This window comes from Ochotona princeps, chromosome 11, assembly GCF_030435755.1.
Source record: "Ochotona princeps isolate mOchPri1 chromosome 11, mOchPri1.hap1, whole genome shotgun sequence".
In the NCBI taxonomy this organism is placed as follows: domain Eukaryota; kingdom Metazoa; phylum Chordata; class Mammalia; order Lagomorpha; family Ochotonidae; genus Ochotona; species Ochotona princeps.
The window spans coordinates 872,591-894,692 of NC_080842.1; the positions used below are offsets into that span (position 1 = coordinate 872,591).

General features: G+C 45.6%; 1 protein-coding gene across 1 annotated transcript in view; it reads left to right on the top strand.

Moving 5' to 3' along the window:
• Positions 1 to 22,102, top strand: part of LOC131481464 (MAGUK p55 subfamily member 7-like) — an 84,922-nt gene that overhangs the window by 14,254 nt on the left and 48,566 nt on the right. The window contains exon 2 of the mRNA XM_058670452.1: positions 4,303 to 4,421. Within this exon, the coding sequence (XP_058526435.1) occupies positions 4,303 to 4,421 (119 nt within the window). The remainder of the gene's footprint in view (positions 1 to 4,302; positions 4,422 to 22,102) is intronic.

Here is a 22,102-nt window from a genome sequence, read left to right on the forward strand (position 1 = left end):
GGCAAAACTCTAACAATATCCCTGGCTATCTAAACTCCCATTATTTGCATTTGCAAGTTGGATTTTCTGGTCCAGTTCACTGTTGGAAATGGAGAAATGGAATCTCAAAGAGTTTGAAAGCGCACGGCCCATTTTCTTGACTGGACTGTGGGGACTTTCAGAGCCTCTCTGATCTTTGTGTTGAAGTGGCTGCCCGGGGGGTCCCTACACTGTGGCTGTATGCCCCGCTAGCCTGATGGCTCTTGTAAACCATTTTGGTCATCACCAGTGGGCACAGTCCTCTGGCGACCTCAAACAGAGCTCCAGATGTGGCAGCTGAAGGGCAGGACCGCTACTGTTCCTAGAAGGCCGATCTGTAGTGGCTAATAAGTTAGGACTGCCTCAGAGTACTGCAAACTTAGGTTTGTGAGTGACCAGTGGCAAGAAAATCATTTTAGAAAGTTTAAAACCTACAAGGCTGCTTTGAGATTTTTCTGGAAAAGTCGAATTAAAAGGCTTATTTTGTTACAAAGCTCTTGAAATGCGTGTGTACTTTTTTACTTTCCCATAAGCATTTTGAAGACCCTCATGTGCAGGTTGCCCTTGCAGTAATGCTTATTCTCAGCAAGTGTAAGCAACACTTGGGGGAAGTTACCGCTTTCCGCATGTCAAGACGAGGGAGGGTAGCGTGGGTTATTTCAAAGTGTGGTGTTGGATCCACCAAAATGAGGGTGGCGTGCGTTACTCCGCAGTGTGGTGTTGTATCCAGTGGCGATGCATAGCTGTGCTACTGCATTGATATTGAGTCCTTGCAGTCAAGTGCTGTATTTGTTACCAAGGAAGTGGTATTAGGCAAAGGATAGCATAGCAGGACTTCTCACTGAGCTCCTGCCCAGGGTTGGCCTGGTGCTTGGCGCCATGTGGATATCCCGTTGGACTTACAAACAGCCGAATTCCTCTCAGATCCTGCTTTTACACCAGGACTTCTTCCCAGATCCCAGTGAGTCCCACACTGTGTGCGACCCTCCACAGAGAGGAGCAGTGTTGGGCTGTGGGCTGATCCTGCACCTCCCAGCTGGTATCCCATGTGGGCGCTGGTTCTGGCTGCTCTGCTTCCCATGCAGCTCCTTGTCTGTGGCCTGGGAAAGCAACAGTTTATGGCCCAAAGCCCTGCTCCCATGTAGAAGATCTGGCTCCTGGTTTTGGTTCAGCTAAGCTTCAGCCTTTTCGGCTGTTTGGCAAGTGAACCAGCAAATGGGGGACCTTTCTCCAGGTTTCTCCTTTTCTATAAGATCTGCCTTTCCAGTAAAACAACTAAATATTAAAAAAACAATAATACAGAAAAACCTTGCGTGGCGTTTTCTGCCTCCTGTGACAGGGACTTCTCAGGTGGCTGTCATGTAGAGTCACAACTGGGGAGCTATCGGCAGTGCCGAGCCCTGGGGTTCAAGGTGGCCTTCGGGACATTCACCTGCTGCAGCCCCTAGCATCGCAGCATGTCAGAAAGTGGGATCCCGTGAATGATGACTGGCTAACAGGGCTCCCCACTGCCTGCCTCAGTGAGGTCACAGTGGTGGCTCAGCGGTGGACTCTCCGGCGGCAGAGTCAGCTCTGCTTGTACCTTTTCTTGCTGGCTTCCCTGTGCTCCTGCTCCCTGCCATGGATGGTACAGGACACGGCCCTCATCAGCTGTGCCTTTAATGTGGGGCTTCCCACCTTGGAGACCCGTGAGCCACTTAGGCTTCTATTGTTAGTAAGGGATCTGTTCTGTGATACTCTGCTGTAGCTGCTTAGCACGTACTGCGTATGGCCCTCATTCAGATTCACCAGCTTTCTGTGTACTTATTGTGTGTATGCTTGCGTGTGTGCACTTAAAGTTCTTTCTTTAAAAAGATGTATTTTATGTATTTGAAAGTCAGAGTTAGAGAAGGATGGAGGGATGGAGTGTGGGAGAGAGAGAGAGAGAGAGAATTGAGAGATTGATTGATTAATTGAGAAATCTTCCATCTGCTAGTTTGTTAGCTGCTTATATGGCCACAACAGCCACAGCCTGGCCAGACCAATGCCAGGAATTTCCTCTAGGTCTCTTAAATATGTGCCAGACTCCAAGCTCTTGGGCCATCTCCCACTGCCTTCTGAGGTGCAGGGAACTACTCAGATGCAGAGCATCCAGGACTCAAACCTGCACCCATGTGGCATGCTGACATCGTAGGTAAAGGCTGTGCCACAGCACTGGCCCCTATATTTAAAATTCAGTGCAGTTTTACAATAAGTGTATGTTACCACTTCTTTTTCTTAAAAAAATGTTTAATTTTTTTTGGAAAGTCAGATATACAGAGAGGAGAGACAGAGAGGAAGATCTTCCATCCGCTAATTCACTGTCCAAGTGGCTGCAGTGGTTGGAGTTGAGCCGATCTGAAGCCAGGAGCCAGGAGCTTCTTCCGAGTCTCCCACATCAGCGCAGGATTCCAAGGCCTTGGACCATCCTCAGTTGCTTTCCCAGGCCACAGTCAGGGTGCTAGATGGGAAGTGGAGCTGCTGGAATATGAACCGGCACCTATATGGGATCCTGGTGTGTGCAGGGCAAAGACTTTAGCCACTAGACTATTGTGCCAGGCCCTACCACTTCTTTTTTAAATATGTGAGAGAGGCAAGGCTTGGATAAGTTTCATGCGGTGCTCTTTGTGTAGCTCTGACCCAAGTTTTTAACTTTTTAGTAAAAACATGATTAATAGCAATACTAATTAAAAACAGCATCTGAAACTCTCCAAGTTACATATATCAAGAACTTACCCTGTGGCTGGTACCACAATAATTTATCGATTCATTTAAGTCCACCCAGTATGTGTTCCATGGACACATTATGTCGCAGTTGAATTAGTCTCTTTAATTAAGCTCACATATTGCCAAGAAATAAGTCATTATCGTTACAGCTCCTTGAATCAGCTATAAAATGCTGAACCTCCAGTCTCTTTGTGCACAATTTCATGTTTTGAACCTTTGGCCTGTATCACTGATCTTGGCAGTTGTTGATAACTTTTGTTTATATAAAAATATAATGCATGATTACAGATGGAGTTAGGTAGAGATCACTTAAAAATAGCTTTATGAAGTTGTAAATGAGAGTGGACATGGGCAGACGGCCAGGAGGACTGGAGCGTGTGATTGGGGGACATTTGCATGTTGGTGGTTGTGGGGAGCTCAGTGCAGTGCCCAGGACTGAATCTCCCAAGCTGTGTGTCTCACTTTGATTGTGGCACCTAACATGTTTGGTGGCGACTAAGCAGCGATTAGCACAGCAGTAGAATTTACTCCTGGGGAAGATCACTGTGCAGCCAGAAGCCGGTAATTTGCCCTTCTCTGCTTGCAAAACCTCTTGTAAGGCTGTCCCTTGGGTGGACAGCAGTGTTCATTCTGATGGGACCCTCAGCACTACCAGAGTTCTGGTGTTTTCCTTGACAGCAGACTGAAAACAGAAGGAGTTCTGTTCTCAGTACCTCATGTGATCCTGCTGGGAAATGAAACACATGTTCGGAGTGGCTAGGACTCCCTGCAAGCCACCTGCTCTCAGAGTCTCAGGTAGCACACTGGCCTGGAGGCTGGTGGCATCAGTGGACACAGCTGGCTTAGGTGGCTGCTGCTGTGTGCCGGTGCACCCTTGTATGCCCCAGGGCACCTTGGCGGAGTAGAGGAGGAGCCCTGCCAGGGCCTCATAGCTGTCCTTCGACTCTTTAGGAGTACGCTGTTCAGGCCAGGCCAGCCTCACAGTGCGTGCGTGTGTTACCACTGCATGTCGATGGCTCGCTGTGTGTGTGGCTGACTTCAGCCAGCCATTCCATCGCGTGGATGTTTTTGGAGCTGCGTGTTCTGGGGAACTCTCTGGAAGCTACTCAGCCCTTTCCTGGACTACTCTATTGCATCTCTATTCTTCTGAGGAAGATTTTTCCTACTTATGACTCATTTTACTCTTTGGCTAATGCGGTGGGACATGTAATAACGATCAGGGGGAAGGAATGTCCGCGCCCCTCTTGTTTTGAAAACCTGTGCACCACTTTGTCTGTCTTGGGTTATGTAAACTTGGACGACCGCAGCATGTTGACAACTATGAAAAGTTAAAAAAAAAAAATCCCTTGAATGCACAGTTCTCTGGAATTTGCAAATCGAAAAGGCTTCCTTGGCGCTTCGGAGAAGGGTTTCATGTGGTGACTTCCAAGTGCGAATCCAGGAAAAACGGTGGGCTCCTGCCATCATGGCCACACACGTCCAGCGAGTTGAACGGGGTCCCTCTGTGATGACGCTCTGTGTTTTGTTTTCATTTTATAGGTCTGTATGAGCTGCTGGCTGTGCTGCCAGCACAGCTGCAGCCACACGTGGACAGCCAGGAAGACCTGACCTTCCTCTGGGACGTGTTTGGTGAAAAGAGCCTGCATTCACTGGTCAAGGTAAAGCCCTACCGATGTCAGATACTGTTTACACTAGCAAGCAATGTGGAAAAACACTGTGAGCGCCATCAAGTCAACCCGAGGTGGAACTGTCACTCTGCACACAGCCCAGCCCTGTTGCTCTCCCACGGGCAGGACACCATTCAGGAATCTCCCAAAAAGACCGAGAGGAGCCCACTTAGTGTGAGGCTGGGGGTCTGACTGTGCAGCAAGCCTGGATCACTTTGGTTTAGGGAAAGCCGCTGAAGGAGTCGAGCCCCTGGTAGGTCAGTGTTCATGAGCTGGGATCCAGCTTCCATAAATAAGTGTTCATGGCACAAATGAGAAGGAATATATTTTTTGAGGTCAAGAATGGCAGCAGTTCAGGAGCCACATTCATTTAAAATAATTTCCTTTAACAAAGTCAACTGAAATCCTAGCATGCTGCTCCTTTCCTTGGCACAACTCTCCTGAAATGGTGTTTTGTAGATAAATGACACCAAAGTGAAGGCTGAAGAAGAAAAAACTTTTTTTTTTTTTTAGACAGTGGTGAGCGAGCCTCATGCTTGGGTATGATCAGTCACCAGGAACCAGATCTGGGAGTCATCAGGCCTGTTATAGTAAAACGAGAACCAGCAGCTCCTCTTGCTTCTGGAAATAGGACCGTGTGGCTTTTCTTTCACTCAGGCTGCTTCCTGGGGCCCCTCTTGGGCACATGCCTCAGCCTCAGGCATCTTTGGGTTTGGGCTGAATTCAGCTCAGTTTGCGGTGGCTCAGGGCCTGCCCTTGAGCTGTAGCTGTAGTGTTGGAGAGTGAGCAAGTTCCAAGTCAGCAGAATAAGGGAATTCTTTCCCTCCTTTTTTCCTTGTTGTCAGGCTTTCTGAACTCCACGCGTCATGACATTTATCTGCAAGTGAAAGCGTCAAGCACAGGGGCCTTCCTAGTGTAACACACGGAGCGGCAGCGCGGTTGCCACCTGGCCAGTTGCTCATTTTGCCGTGATGGTGGAGTTGCCAGGGTGCTCTGTGCCTTGAGTGCTTTTAAACCATGAGTTGCTGTCTGGGGGTTGGAGTTGTCTGTAATGATGCTGGTGACCCGTGAGGTCAGCCCCGAAAGCAGTCCTGGGAAGAATGTTGAGAAGGTCCACAGCCATGGACTTATTTATCATGATTTGAGGTTTTGAGAAGAGGAATGAAGTTATGTGAATGGCTGCTGTCATCCTTCAGCCACCCCCTTCCCGCCCACATAGCAGATGCATGGTTGTTTGAATTAGCTACAGCACGGCTACTGCCTCAGTTTTCTTACTTGTAAAGTGGGAAGTTGTAATACCCCTCAGCAACATTGCTGGTGAGTTTAACAGAAAACAAGAAAAGATCTGAATTCTTTCCCCGTTACATGAGTTCAGAAAAGTTTAAGCCTCATTAAGTGTTGAAAATGGCTTGAAAATGCAGAAATGGTTGTTCTTATTCAGTGAATTCATTCCCCAGCTACACTGGCTGTTTCTCTCAGTGTGTCAGTGATATGTGGGTGGGACGTGAGTTGGAGGGTGTTGCTGTCTAGCTTCTTACAAGCTACAAAGCACATCAGTCGATGTTTCCAGGAGTTAGAGAATACACTAATATCCACCTGAATGTTTCCCTGTAGTTACCAACAAGTGTACTTGGAACGCTAGTTTATTACAGGCCACTAGTGCAGCCTTAGCTTTGATCAGAGATGCATATCAAGTGCATCTTGATTAACCCGTCTGTTAGTTTCAAATACGTGGAGTCTGAATGTGTATAGGAAGCAAGATTGGATTGCAGCGTGAAATAGCTGGAACAAGCCACTTAGCAGTAGTCCAGATGTCTCTACTTAAGGCTGAAGGATAGAAACCTTTAGGCTTCTGTGCATAAATCTTGTTGTAGAGCAGTATGACTTTGTTGGAGAAGACTTGAGTTAGAAATGTGCTTCAGTTCTAGGCCCTCCTGCCTGTGCCAGAAGCTGGGATATAGAACTGCGTGTGCAGATGCAGCCCTGGGTTTTAGGCTAGCACACATTTTCCATAGCCATCATATGGCTTCATTTGTATTTATGAAAAAGCAAATCATGAATTATCACTCAGTCTTAAGAAGTACTCTTCACGTAACATGAGATATGCTCAAAAAAGGCATTTGTGTGTGATGGTCAGGGTAACGGAGACAGGTGCACGGAATGCTTCCACTCAGGGCAACTCTGTCAAGGAATTGTGTAGCATACAAGGCTGCCAGTGGAAAGCAATGAGGAATGGGATTATCCTATAGGGTATTATCTGAGGATATTTTTTTAAAAGGAAACATTTCAGATTAAAAAATTGAAGCCTTTGAGAAGATTTTGGAAGTATCAGTGCTGAGAAAAAATTTTAAAAGTACATAACCATCAGTTGACGGAGGACAGAGAAGGTCGATCAGCCACCTCAGCTATGTGTTGGCAATGTAAGAGCTGGGCAAATGGAGACTCTATGATGGACTATGTCAATCAGTGGATTCTCCAGCGACTGCATTGTGCTTGGAGTGGTGAGACTGGCAGCAATTCAGATCCTTTGAAATGTCAAAAACACTCTACCAGCTCTACCTTCAGACCAGAGATGGTCTCTCCTAGGAACTGATGAACTTCTCTGGACAATAAGATGCTGGACTTTATGCCTGGTAGATGCTTGCAATGAAAGAATCTCAGCTGAATTTGAACTGTGGTAACGCAACAGGGTGGAGGAGTCCACCATGGGGGAGAGGCTGGAGGGTTTGAGGAGGGGTGGGGGGAATCCCACTGCCTATTAAACTGTGTCACATAATGCAATGTAACCAATTAAAAAAAAAAAAGTACATACTGGCAGGGCCCGGCACAGTGGCCTTTAAAAAAAAAAAAAAGTACATACTGGTGCATCTTTCGCGAACCTACAGGCCCATAACACATAGATTTGTATCAGTTCAGCCTCTACTTGTGCTTGTCCCTGCTGAGATTGCCTGATTTATATTTTATTTTGCTTGGTTGTGGGATAAATCTAGTGCATGGATTTCAAAATTTTTCATAGCAGAAATAAACTTACTGTTTTATTTTTCCCGTGACTTTTTTTTAAAGATTTGTTTATTTATTTGTTTGTTTATTAAGATTTATTAATTTTTATTACAAAGTCAGATATACAGAGAGGAGGAGAGACAGAGAGGAAGATCTTCCATTCAATGTTTCACTCCCCAAGTGAGCCGCAACAGCCGGTGCTGCGCAGATCCGAAGTGGGAACCTGGAACCTCTTCCAGGTCTCCCACGCGGGTGCAGGGTCCCAAGGCTTTGGGCCATCCTCAACTGCTTTCCCAGGCCACAAGCAGGGAGCTGGATGGGAAGTGGGGCTGCCAGGATTAGAACCGGCGCCCATATGGGATCCTGGCGCGTTCGAGGTGAAGACTTTAGCCGCTGGGCCACTGTGCCGGGGCCTTCCCATGACTTTTTAAAGTCTGTTTGTGTTTCCTTTTTTGTAACCTGGTTTAAACTTGTTTTAGAATAAGATGTGGCATAATGACTTGCTTAAATAATGAAGAGATGGTTCTGTTTGTGCAAGAAGCTTTTGTTGTGAACCCGCCGTTGTGTTGGATTTCTAGCATAAGACTATGAAACTGTTAGTAGGTGCTAAGTAGTTGTGTGTGTTTTCTACCTTGTACATACTTTTATCTGTGTTTGAGGATAGGAAAAGAAAAATAGTAAGCTGATTTTTTTATTTTTTGAATTTTTTAAGTATCTACACAAACAAAATTGATATTTTTGAGAGAATATTTCTCTTACGATTGAATTATTGTTTCCTTTGTGAGGTCTTCAAGCAGTAAATACTAATTGATTTGTGTAGCATTTGTTGCTCCCTGTACTGTTACTGACTGGAACCCTACAGCTAAAATGTGCAACATGGTAGGTTCAGTTCTGTGCCTTGTATGGTCTCCAGTTCCCTGGATGGAGGGAGCTGGGACATATTTAGAGCTGTTTGTGAGAGGCACGCACTGCCCCATCTGGGGCCTGTGATTCTGTTGTCTGCCTAGAACCTGACTGTGTAATGGATGGGACTGGGGGAGATACATAGGAATGAGCACAGTGTCTTCCTGGCAAAGGCACGCAGATTCTGGGGGCTGCTGTGTGCAGTGGGGAGGGCTACGGGCAGCAGAGTCTAGCAGGGAAGGTGAGCAAACAGCAGCCCTTCAGTGACACACAAGCTGCATTACAGGCACAGACTTAATCCTAAGAGAGAGGATGGCATTGGAGTGGAGGGCGTAGAGCAAGGGAGTGAAGAGAGCAGTTTTCCCTGTAGAAGTCAGTTGACTTGCTATCTCCTCTAGGGGCGTGAGCTGTCCAGGTCAGAGTGTTGGGGCAGGGGAGTTGGTTTGAGCTTGAGAGAGGGGCTCCGATCTTCAACCTGGGTTCATCAGTGTGTGTGTGATGATTATGAACATGTTGAACCACCTTGTGCTGGGAGAACCAGCTGGTGGTTGTGGGAAGCTGCTGGTAGTGAAGAGGGGGCTCCACAGAGACCCCAGAAGTCCCAGGGTTCCAGCTTCCCTGTGCTGACTCTGAGCAGAGGAGAGGACGGGTGACTTTAGTTTTCCTTATGTGTGTTTGTGATCTGGAGCATGAGTGAGTAGCCTGCTATGTAGTTGGATAAATCAGTCTTGAACTGAGTGTGATTATGTCCTAGGTTAGAGATAATGAACTCAGGAATAGGACTGCCAGGGGAAATATAGGGCATCCACTTGAATTGGAATTTCAGACACATGAGTTTTTTTAAGTGTAAGTATGAACTGCAAAATTGCTGTTATATTTTCAATATCAGATTTCAACTGTTCATTGCTGGTATATAGGGAGTCAATTGACTACTTTTTGAAAAAGATTTTATTTTTATCGGAAACTCACATATACAGAGAGGAGAGACAGAGAAAAAGAACTTCCATCCCCCCAAATGGCTGCAACGGCTGGAGCTGAGCTGATCTGAAGCCAGGAACCTGGAGCCTCTTCCAGGTCTCCTACGTGGGTGCAGGATCCCAAGGCCTTGGGCCGTCCTTGACTGCTTCCCCGTCCACAAGCAAGTAGCTGGATGGGAAGCGGGGCTACCGGGGTTAGGACTGGTGCCTATATGGGATCCTGGCATGTGCAAGGTGAGGACTTCAGGCACTAGGCTACCATGCCGGACCCAACTGACTTTTTAAAACAGATTCCATTCACTCCATAGGCACAGTTCGAAAAAAATAATCCTGTTTCCCTTGCTCTCCTGCTTCTTCCCCATGGCCTCCACCCTTCTTTCTCTTCTGTATTTACACAGTCATCATTTTTTAAAAAGTAATTAATTGATTTATTTTATGGTATAGATCCATAACTTTAGCATTTCTCCTTCCTCATCCACAGACCCCCTCCCCACCACTGATTTTCCCTATATTGTTGCAATAGTGTAGTTCTTCATAAACAGTCATAAACCCATCATTATGGACAATGACAGTCAGTCCAACATCCTATTTTCAAGATATATTTAACAGTTTCATTGGGAGTCCATCTTTGATTCAGAAGTAGAGATGCCTACCTCGTTATATCTTAACATCTGGATATGATAGTCCCTATTACACAGTTACTGTACATCCTATTCAATGAAAAGTCATAAAACAATCAACAGGAAGAAAAAGAAAATTTACAACATGAAGTTAAATGACATGCTACTGTGTGACCAATGTGTCACTGAATAAATGGAAAAAAAAAACATAATGATCAAAGGATCCATTCGGCAAGAAAAGATCACCACAGTAAATGTATATACGCCAAATGCCAAGGCGTATAGCTGTGTAATGGAGAAGTAAACTCCAGTACAATAATAGTGGGGGACTTTAATACCCCTTTAACATCAGTGGACAGATAGACAAGACAGAAACTCAGCAAAGAAACAACACAACTCACCTAGACTTAGTTGATATCTACTGAACCTTTCATCCTGCACACAGAGAAAACACTTTTTTTTCATCAGTACATGGAATGTTCTCCAGAACTGATCATGTCTTAGGCCACAAAATAAGCCTCAGCAGTTTTTTTTTTTTTAATCGTAATTATACCATGCATCTTCTCAGACCATCATGGAGTATAACTAGAGACCAAAAAGTCAAAAACACCTGGAAGACAGGTAAGCACATGGAGACTGAGTAACACGTTAGTAAATGAGCAGCTTGGCTGGAGCTGGCCTCCGGCACCAATGCCAGGATCATACTAAATGGGGAAAGAGTGGAAGCTTTTCCACTAAAATCTGGAACTAGACTGGATGTCCACTGTCACCATTACTCTTCAATATAGTATTGGAAGTCCTTGCCAGAGCTATTAGGCAAGAAAAAGGAATTAAAAGAATTCAAATTGGAAACGAGGAACTGAAATTGCCTGTATTTGCAGATGACATGATTCTCTACATAGGAGAACCAAAAGACTCAGTCAAAAGACTACTGGAACTCATAAGAGACTTTGGCAGGGTAGCAGTATACAAATTAATGAACACAAATTGATGACACTAGTGTACATAAATATTTCCATGGCTGAGAAAGAAATTTTAAGTACAGTCCCCTTTAAAATCGTGGAGAGGAATCTTAAATACCTAGCAATTATGCTAACTAAATATATGGAAGACCCCTATTAAAAAAACTATAAAGAATTAAAAAAAGAAATAGAAGAAGATACTGAAAAATGGAAAAACTTATCATATTCCTATATTAGCACGATCAACATCACCAAAATGTCAGTATTATCAAAAGTAATATACAGATTCAGTGCAATTCCAATCATAATCCCAACAACATTGTCAGAAATAGAAAAGAAGATACAGAAGTTCATCTGGAAACACAAGAGACCACAAATAGCCAATGCTATCCTGAAGAATAAAAACCAAGCTGGAGGAATCACAATTCCAGACCTCAAGACATAGTACAAAGCAGTGAGGTTCAAAATACTCTGGTACAGAAACAGAGAACAAGCTCAGTGGAACAGAATAGAAACACCAGAAGGGAGCCCGCACATGTATAGACAAGTAATCTTTGACAAGAAAACTGAAAATGATCCAGGGAAAAAGCCCGATCTCGTCAACCAAAGCTGTTGGAACAACTGGATAACAGCTTGCAGAATTAAGAAGCAAGACCTGCACCTGTCACAGTATGCAAAAATCAGCTCTAAATGGTTCAAGGACCTAAATCTAAACCCAGAAACCATCAAACTATTAAAGGAAAACATAGGAAGCACTCTCCAAGAACTAGGAGTGGGGAAAGACTTCTTAGATGCCAGAAGCACAGGCAAAGACAGAATGAACAAATGAGACTGCATCAAACTAAAAAGCTTTTGTACAGCAAAGGAAACTAAGTGAAGAAGCAACCAGTGGTAACAAGGAGTGATAAAAATCACAGCAAAATAAAATAGAATTGAAAGTATAAAACTAAAACTTCTGACAAGAAACAGCCTTTTTTTTAAGAAGATGAGCAAAACAAGATTTTTGCCAGACAAGCAAAGAAAAGCAAGAGAAAAAAAAAAAGTAAAATTAGAAATGAAAAAAAAAAAAAAGAACATCATAAGAGACTAGTATGGCAATCTCCTCTTGCTGAATGGATCCTTTGATATTGTGTGGTGTCCTTCAGCTCTCTGAAAATTTTCCACATCAAACTGATATAAGAATGACTACAGCAACTTGTTTTTCTTTTCCATTAGCCTGGAATATTTTTCCATCATTTGACTTTCAGTTTCTGCATATCTCTTTTGGTGTGGTGTATCTCCTGTTGGTAACACATCAGTGGGTTTTGTGTTTTGATCCAGTCAGCTAATCTGTGAAGCTTAATTGATGAGTTTAAACCATTTACATTCAGGGTTAATGTTGATAGGACCTATGATTTTAGCAATGGGTTGTTCATTGTTTGAATTAGTCTTTTTTTTTTTTTAAATTGGGTTGTTCGCCATGTCTGCCTTTGGTTTTGGTAGGTACTATTCAATTTGTCTATAAATAGAACAGCTTTTTTTTGTTTTTTAAGCATCATTTGTAGGGCAGGTCAGAAAGAGGCAAATTATTTGAGCTTTTATTCACTGTGTAATAGTTTTATTTTATTTTTGAAGACAAAGGAAAGCTTTGCTGGTAATTTATTCTGGGCTGACAATATTTTTTTTCTCTTAGAATCTGGAATATATCATTCCATTCTCTTCTGGCCTGTAGAGTTTCCTGAGAGGGCTACAGTGAGTCTGTTTGCCGTTCCTCTATATGTTAATTGATATTTTTTTACATGCTTTTAAGGTTATATTCCTGTGTTCAACTGAAGAGGCTTGAGTATCATTATCTGCGTGCCTCCCATATTTTGTTTCCCAGTTCTTTCTCCAAATTAGGGAAGTTTTCCTTTATTCCGTTGAATACATTTTAAACCCAGCTTCTCTTTCTGTGCCTCTGGAACTCCCATAACACTTACATTTGGCCTTTTAATAGTGTCCCTTAGTTCTTGAATACTTTTCTTAGCTTGACTCAGTTCCTATACCAGCCTTTTGATTTCTCCCCCCATTGTTAAAGGAAATGTCTTCCAATTCTGAGATTCTTTGTTCTACCTTGTTCATTCTATTTTTGAATTTTTAATTGGCTCTATTTGGCTTGGTTTTGTTTCAGTGTTGCTATTTCCTGTGTGACATATTCCTGAAATTCCTTGAACTCCTGTATGTTCTTCTTATTTGTTTGTTTATTTGTTTATGATGATCTTTACATAGTTGATTAGGGTGTAAAAGATCAAGGGCTAGAGGAAAGCAGGTAAAACCATTATTTCCAGATTCTCTTTCTGGGGGAAGAGAGGAGATAAAGGGAGAAGCCACACCCAGCCTCCCAACCATCCCAGGGTTCCCAATGTGGGGCGTGCTCCAAGGGCACTGATTAAGTGGTTTTGATAGTTCAGCAGTTGTGAAATGCTGCCTGCCTTGCCACTCCAAGCACAATGAAATCTCTCCAGAGTCCACTGGCTCACATGGTCTACTGTAGAGTCTCCATTTGTCCAGATACTCATTGCTAACGCTTGGCTGGGATAGTTGATCAATGTGCCCTTCCTTCATTCTCTGTTATGGTACCAGGTGTCCTCTGTAGGTTCTAATGTACTGTTGTGTCCTCATGTGCAACCGGATATGCTGTCTGTTGTTTTGTCTAAGCCACTGAGGAGGTCCAGCTCTGACAAAAAACACTCCATAGTCAGACTATGGAACCTGCAGTTTTCTCCATGATTGGAGTTCTGAGTCCAGTAATTCAGTTGGAGGATCCCCAAAGGAACCTCATCTGAGTTCATCCCAGACCTGATTCTTGTGTGTGCTTGCCAAGACAAGGTATGGCACAGTGTTATCACCCAAATCAGCTTACTCACACACTGATGGTTGCAATTGCTGGGTCAGTTTCGTCTCCAGCCCTGTCCTCTATGCAAACAAATGGGAACCCAGCCAGGTTCCACCCACCACATATTTGGCCACATAAACAAGTGGGAGCTGCAGCCTAACTGGGGCTATCCTCAATAACCCCCACCAGGCCTGGCGCTGCCATGGTTCGCATGATTGCCAACATGTACAAGCAGACTGGTCCAGTCTGTCATGCATCCCATGCAGCTCTTATACATGTGAATGGGCTTTGAAGCCAAGTTCAGCCCAACCAGCCCCTCTGTCCAGCCCACACATGTGCCAGTGGGTGACACTCTATGTAACTATGCCTGTCCCAGTCCTGGTTTTCATGCTCACCAGCATGAGTGGAAACCCAAGAGGGAAGTGTCCGCTGTTTCCCTATTGGATCCACTCCCACTCCCAGATCTTGCACTCTCCAGGTGGTTCTGCGGTTTAACTTGATGTAATTTGCACCCCATGCCAGCATCTGCCAGCTGATGCGGTAGCAGAGCCCAACAAACCCACATCCACTCTGGCTTATGCATGCACCAGAACAGTCAACCCAGCCTGGCTTTCCCCTGATCCAGTTCACATGTGGGCCACCATGTGTTGTATCCCTGCCCAGACTGGCCTGCCCCCAATCCAAGCTCTTACGTTCACCGGTGGGCATAGTATTCCAGCAAGGGAGCCCCATGCAGCTATCCTGCTGTGTTCACTCCCTACCCCCTGGGTATCATGTGTGCTGGTTGGGCGCTGTGGCCCATTCTGGCATGGCCCACCTCACCTTGACTTTTGCCAGTGTGCTATAGCCTGGCCTGACCCAACACTGCCCACAGTTCCAACTCTCTGCTGGGGGCTAGAGTCTAGCCCAGCCCAGCCCAGGCTAGCCCAGCCTAGCCCAGGCAGACCCCAGTCCCAACCATAATGTAAACTGGTATTGTGGCCTAACCTGTCTGACCTTTATACCAGTCTGACTCTTGGATTTGTCAGCCGGTGATATGAACTGGTCTAGGCTGGCTTGCCCCAGACTTTAACCAAATGTATGATGGTGGGTACTGTATCTTGGACCTGGTCTGGGCTGTTCTGTCTTGGTTCTTGTGCTCACCTGCAGGGACTGTGTCCCAACAGAGGAGTTGCCAAGCTCCTCCATCAGAACCTTTCCCAATGCTAGATCTTGTGTACACTGCTGGGTTCATGGACCAGTCCTACTTAGTCCACCTCCTGTACAAGAAGAGCAGTGACCTTTCCTGACCAGCCTGCACCCATTCTGGTTCTTGTTGGGTGCTACAGCCTAGCCAAGCCTGATCCACACCCAGACACAGTGAATGCATGGCTCTGCAGGGGCAGAGACATAGCCCAGCCTGTGCTACACCTACCCTGGTTCTCATGAATACTAGTGGGTGCTAGAGTCTACTCCAGTGTGGCGCATTTTCAGACCCAGTCCACACCCATGCCAAGGGAGACTGCAGCCATGTCCAGACCAGACTGTGGCCCCCACTCCAACCCCCCACAACCCAATGGGAACCACAATCCAGCCAGGGCATCCCCTTTGCTCCCCAACCAGGCCTGGTTCCAGCCACAAATCTTGTGCATGCCAGTGGTTGCTCTGACCCAGCTTGGCACAGATTCCCACCTGTCTTGGCCTTTGCCTTTGGATGCTGCAGCCTGGCCTGCTCCGGCCACCTCCAGTCGCAACTCTCACTGGTGGATGCTACAGCCTGGCCCTGCTCAGTCTGTTCCCATCCCTGGTTCTTGCGAACCAGCAGGTATGGTTTCCTAACCCAAAATGATCTGCACTCCAGCCTGCACTTTTCAGTGGGCTAAGGTCTGCTTGGCCTTGTCCATTTCACCCCCTTCCAACACCAGCCCACGCATTTGCCAACAGATAGAGCTTCTTTGACCAGCCTGCCCAACACCTGGGCCTGGACCATGTGCTTGCCTACGAGAGCTATGACACAGTGGGGAAGTTTCCCAAGGTCCTCCACTTGCCTCACTCCTAGGCCCAGATCTCAAGCATGCCAGCAAGTGCCAGGCTCCCACCCTGCACAGACTGCCCCCTTTGACCCAGTCTTTGTATGAGCTGGTAGATGGATACGACTTGAGTGTGCCCATGCGGGTGCTGCAGACTGAACCTGCCCAGCCTGTTCATAGCCCCAGTACCCATGAGTGTTGGCACATTCCATGGTCACGCCTAGCTCAGCCCCTCACCACCCCAATTCTTAAGCTAATCAATGGGACTTGTATTTCCACAAGGTTAGGCTCACATATCTTCTACAGAATCTACCCCGAGACCTGGTTCTGTTGTGTGGTGGTTCGTGTTATAGCCCAGCAGATTGTGACCTGTTCACTGTTCCGACACTCACTGTCATATACTTGAATCTGGCCCTGCCAGACAGGCCCCCAGCCCTAGCATTCGTGTGGGCTGGCATGTGGTGGTCAGCAATGTTCCATGATAACAAACCCAGCTCAGAACTCCCATGTGGGCTGGAGCATTGGTTTGACCCACAAAGGGCTTCTACTCTCTCTCCTTCAGACCACCAGGTCTCAGTCTCTCGCTTACCTGCAGGCACAATGAACTTGTTGTTGGGAGTCCTTCTGGAGTCATTCCTCACCTACATTTACTGTGGCTTTTTCCAGGGATGTTCCTCAGTACTAATTCCTCACCTGAGCATAAATGCATAGGTCATCACTCTCCCTCACCTGTGCAATTCCCCAGTCTCACTGTAAATCCTCAACCCCAAGTTCCCAGAGTGTGCCACTGGGTGGCCCAAGGGGTTGCACCCAAGCCATTGGCTCCCCAGGCCACCCAGCCCAGAGCCACCCGTGCTGCCACGCTGGCTGGGCGGGTGCAAAAGAACCCCTTAGCAGGGCCTCTGAGTCTGCCTGTGCTCCACAGCGTGCGGGGTCCAGGTGACCCCAGGCAGGCCCAGCCCAGAGTCACCCCTGCTGCTGCCAGCTGAGTGGGCGGGCAAAAATACCCCTGTATGTTCTTCTCATTGTTAAAAAATTTTATAACAAGTTTTTAAAATTCTTTATCCCTCATTTCTTTGATTTTTTTCATCAGTTAACTCTGAGGCTGACAAAGACTTTTGCTCCTTTGTGGTGGAGGCATCAGTAATATTCATTTTGCCTCTGTTTCTTCTTTTGCTCTTGGTCATTGTACTTCTAGGTAGCAGATTCTTCTTCTTAGGGGCAGTTTTCTCAGCTATATTGCTTGCTAGTCTACAGATTGATTTTACTGATTGTGTTCAGTACCTGCTTCTTTGTTTGCATTCACTGCTGTCACTTTCTTTCATGAGTTTCAGTCCCAGGCTCTTCTTCTAGGCTTCCGTGCACAGTATCCATAGCCCCAGCTCCTAGCTCACCCTCTCCTACCCCCTGTGATCCCATGCTGTGGCTGTGCCATTGCCTGCACAGCCTTTCTCCCACTCTTGATTTAAGCAGTGCCCAGGATTAGAGGGACACTAGCTGTCCTAAATCACTGGATTGTCAGTGGTGCTGGTATTATCAGAAGCTGCTGACCATCTGGAGGCCACACGGACCTATTTCAGATGGAACTTGTAGGATGCCAAGTCGGTACTATTTTCCCCTGTGAGACTAGTGCAACGCATTGAGCTGAAAGTGGGTTCTCTCAGCTTAGTGCATGTAGGGGTCACTGTTGTCCCACCAGATCCACCCCACCCTCAGTACACAAAATGGCACCTGGCATGGCACTGGTGAGGGTCTGGACCTGCTGGCTGCTAGGTCTGGGGGCCACCCAGACCTATTTTGAGTGGAACCTATAGGATGCCAAGTCAGTACTGTTTTCCCTGTGGGACCAGTGCAGTGTTTTGAACTGGAAATGAGAGCTTGCTCCTGGCTGAGCACATGTGCAGCTTACTGTTGTCCCTCCAGCTCCACAGTCTTTTCCTCAGTACACAAAAGAGCACCCAGTGTGGCACTGGTGGGGGTCTGAGCCATGAAATCCACCCTGTTCCTGCACCTGCCGGCTTGGGCTCTGCCGCTCTACTTCTGCTCATGACTGAATCAAGCACATCAGCAGGATGGGCAGTCCTAGGCCTGGGTTCCCTCCTTCAGCTCCTGGCGAATCCCCTTCTCACCTGGCTGCTGGTAGATCTGACTGCCAGTTGCAAACCATAACTGGGGTTTGTGGTCACTGCAACACCACTCTGCTATCTCTGCTGCTCCCCCGTGTCCACGGATCTCCAGGTGTCCCTCCGCTGTCAGCCTGCCATCTCCTATTTCCCAGAATCACAGGCTTGCTGCGTTACCCTGGCTGATGATTCTCTGTTTAAATGTGTTACTACCCTGTTCTGCCATCTTGTGTCTCACAGTCATCATTTTAATCCACTTGTATTCACACATGTGATTTGCCACTAATCATAATATTTTATAAATAAAAAGTAAAAAGACAGCAAGACCACATTTCCACTGGCATGTAAACAACAGCCTGGTCCCAAAGAGACTATTTCATTCCTGTCTTTTTTGTGTTTTATATTAGCTGTCACATATCAGAGAAGATATGATATTTGTATCTTTGAGATTCACTTATTGCACTAAGCATAATGGCTTCCAGTTGCATACATTTTGTTGCAAATTATAGGATTTTGCTCTTTATTTATGGCCGAGTAGTATTCCACAGTGTTTGTATACTGCGCTTTCTTTATTCACTCATCTGTCACTGGGCACCTAGGTTGATCCCAGTAGGTTAGCTATTGTGAGCTGTGCTAGACACAATTGTACCAAAATTGTGTGATAGACACAGTTGTACCAAGAACTGTTTCATATGCTGACATCATTTCGTTTGGGTAAATTCCCAGGAGTAGGGTAGCTGAGTCATAAGGTAGATCTGTTGTCAGCTCTCTGAGAAATCTGCATGCTGTTTTCCAAAGCAATTGTACTGGTTTACATTCCCACCAACAATGAATTAAGGTCCTTCCCCCCCATAGCCTTTCTTGCCTTTATTGTTTTCTGGTTTCTGTATGATAGCCATTCTAAGTGGATGATGTAAAACCTTATTGTGATTTTTGTTTTTGATTTCCCCTTGGCTAGAGATCTTGAGCATTTTTTCTCACATGCCAGTTGGCCATCTTTGTTTCATCCTTTGAAAATTGCCTGTTCTTGTCCTTTGCCACATCCTTAACTAGGTTGTATGTTTTGTTGTTGCGTTTCTTGAGCTCTTTATAGATCCTGGATATTAATCCTCTAGCAGTTGCATTATGTGTAAATATAGTCTCCTGTTCTCTTGGCTGCCTCTTCACTTTATTAACAGTTTCCTTTGCAATGCAGACATTTATAGCCTGATTGAATCCATTTGTTTACTTTTCTTTCATCGCTTGTGGTTCTGGGGTCTTTGCCTATGCCTGTGTCTTGTAGAGTGTCCCTGGTGTTGTCCACTAGTAATTTGGTTTAGACCCTGGATCCATTTTGAGTTGATTTTTGTATGCACTGTACAGTAGGGGGTCCAGTTTCGTGCTTCTGTACACCTACATCCAATTTTGCCATCATCATCTGTTGAACAGACTGTCTTTTCTCCCTGGATTCCTTTCAGGTAGTCTGTCAAAAGTTAGTTGACTGTGGATGTGTGAGCTAATTTCTGGGAGAGACAGAGAGATCTTCCATCTGCTGCTTATTCCCCAAATGGCTATAGTAGCTGTTGCTGAGCTGATCCCAAGCCAGGACCTAGCGGTGTTTTGTTTTTTCTTTTTTAGATTTTGTTTTATTGTTAAGTCAGATATACAGAGAGGAGGAGAGACATATTCCGTCCAATAATTCCACTCCCCAAGTGACCACAATGTCCGGTGCTATGCTGATCGAAAGCCAGGAGCCAGGAATTTCCTCCAGGTCTCCCATGCAAGGTCCCAAGGCGTTGGGTCATCCTCAACTGCTTTCCAAGGTCACAAGCAGGGAGCTGGATGGAAAGTGGAGCTGTCAGGAGACAAGCTAGTACCCACATGGCTGGAAATTGCAGGTTGCCCATGTGCTACTGCTCCGATCCTGGCAACTGATTTTTGTATACTACATTTATGTATGTTCATGATGCTGTTTCTCTTTTCTACTTTTAGTTGAAATCTTTTGATTCCATTCATCCTCCTCTCATAGCATATCCGTTTACTTTAGCTTATCCACTGGTTCGTTTCCCAGGTGCCCAGCGTGTGTAGCCCCCAGCTTGTCTCCCATGTGAATGCCAGGATTCAGTTACATGAACCATCACCACTGCCCCTCTGGTATGTGTCAGCAGAACCCAGGTGTCAGCAGCAGGGTTGGGGTTCGGGCATTGGTCTTTCAATGTGAGCCGCAGGCCTGATAGCTGGCATTTTAACTGCTAGACCAAACACCTGTCCCTCGATACACTTTTTAAGTTAAAGGTTTAAGTGTTTGTTGTATGTCAAACACATGTCCTGGGTGCCCTTTCAAACTACAGTCCACTGTTTCACAGGTAGTACAGCTATTGTTTAACAAAGTATTCTCCTATCCCTGTCATTCTTTTACTCCTCTATACTGTAGAAGCTCAGTACTTTTTTTTTAACTGTTGTTTTGAACAAACAGCTATTAGATCAATTAAAATAAAAACCGAAGAGTTTGTTTTATCTTCATTTATTCTTTTTTGATCTTCCATTCTATGTGTATCTAAGTGTTTGGCTTACGATCTTGTCTTCCTCTCTGGAAAAAAAAAAAACCTCCTTTTAACATATATTGAAAGGTCTACTGGCAGTAAATTCCTTGATTTTTAGTTGTGTAAAAATGTGTTTATTTGGGGCTGGCATTATGGTATAGCAGGTAATGTCACACCTGCTACCTCACACTGGCTGGTGTCATTAGGTCCCTGCAGCGCTACTGCCGGCCCAGCTTCTGGGAAAAGCAGCAGATGACAGTCCATGCCACCCATGAGGGAGACCTGGGGAAGCTCCTAGCTGTTGAACTGGGCCTGGTCTTGCAGCCACCTTGGAATAACCCAGTGGATGGAAGATTTACCTCTCTTTCTATGTAACCCTTTCAAAACCCATAAATAAATGTTTCAGAAAAACATTTTCATTGCTCCTTCATTTTCAAAGTATAATTTTACTGGACAAAGAGTTTCAGGGGAGTGATTTACTTCAACACTGCAAGTATTGCAGTCATGCTGACTGTTACTTTCTGATGAGACATCTAGGGTGACTGTCACTTTTTCAGAGGTCTCCCATTGGCTTCTGTTGAGACTTTATCTTCCTGTGTTTTGTTTCTTGCAGTGTGAATATTAGGCCAAGGTGTGGCGTCTCTGGCATTTACTCTGCTCGGCGTTCTTTGAGCTTCCTGGGTCTGTGACTTGGTATTAGTTGTTAACATTGGAGCGTCCTCAACCATTCTTAGCTGAGATATTTCTTCTGCTCTTGTCTCTCTTTCTGATGTTCCCATTCAGTGTATGTCACACTTTTTGTGATGGTCCTGTAGTTCTTGGGTGCTGTCTTTCCTCTTTGCATGACAGGGAAGCTTCTCTTAGCGCATCTTCAAGCCTGTGCAGGCTCCTGATTGCACATCCCCAACAGCCTTCATTTCCGTCACAGTGTTTTTTATTTCTCATACTTCACATTGCTCCTTTCTGGGAGTTTCCATCTGTCTGTGTTACTCCTCCTTTCTACCCATTGTCTGCATTTTCCATCAGAGCTTCCAGCATCCCAGTCCTACTTGTTTTCAACTCCCTGTTCCATGGTTTTAAAACATGTGTCCTATTGGCATCAGTTTCTAGGTTGTCTCTTCAAACTATATTTTCCTTGCTTTTTATCACAGCTGGTGAACTCTGGTTGAAAGTTAAGGTTTTTCTCCTTTATTCACCTGCAAGAACTTGGTCACCTGGAAGAAAATGTACAGGGGCCCTTCAAGGGTGGCCCCCATCTGCTCCTTCAAATCTGTGTTCAATGCTCCTGCTTCCGCACCTGCTGAACTGTCCTTGGTCATGCCCCATCCACCCCGCCCCCATTTCTCTGGGTTTCAGGATGTGGGTTTACCCTGTATGTGTTGTTCCCTTTCTATACCCTTGGCCTGTTTGCCTTGCCCATTTGGGGTATCTGCCTCATTACAGTTTTCAGTTTGCTTGGTCCATTTTGTTCCGAGGACCAGCATGATGACTTGAGCTGACTTCAGACGAATGCCTGAGCCAGCTTTCCTGTTTGGTTGTTTTTCCTCGGACTGACTCGTATGCTGGACATAACGTCTTCATCAGGTGGACGATTGTCAAAGATCCCTTCCCATTGTGCAGGTTATTGTTTTTCTTTTATGGTGGGTTTCTTTCTGAACTTGAAAACTCTGCTGGTTAAGCTACAAGAAACTTCATTGGCTTA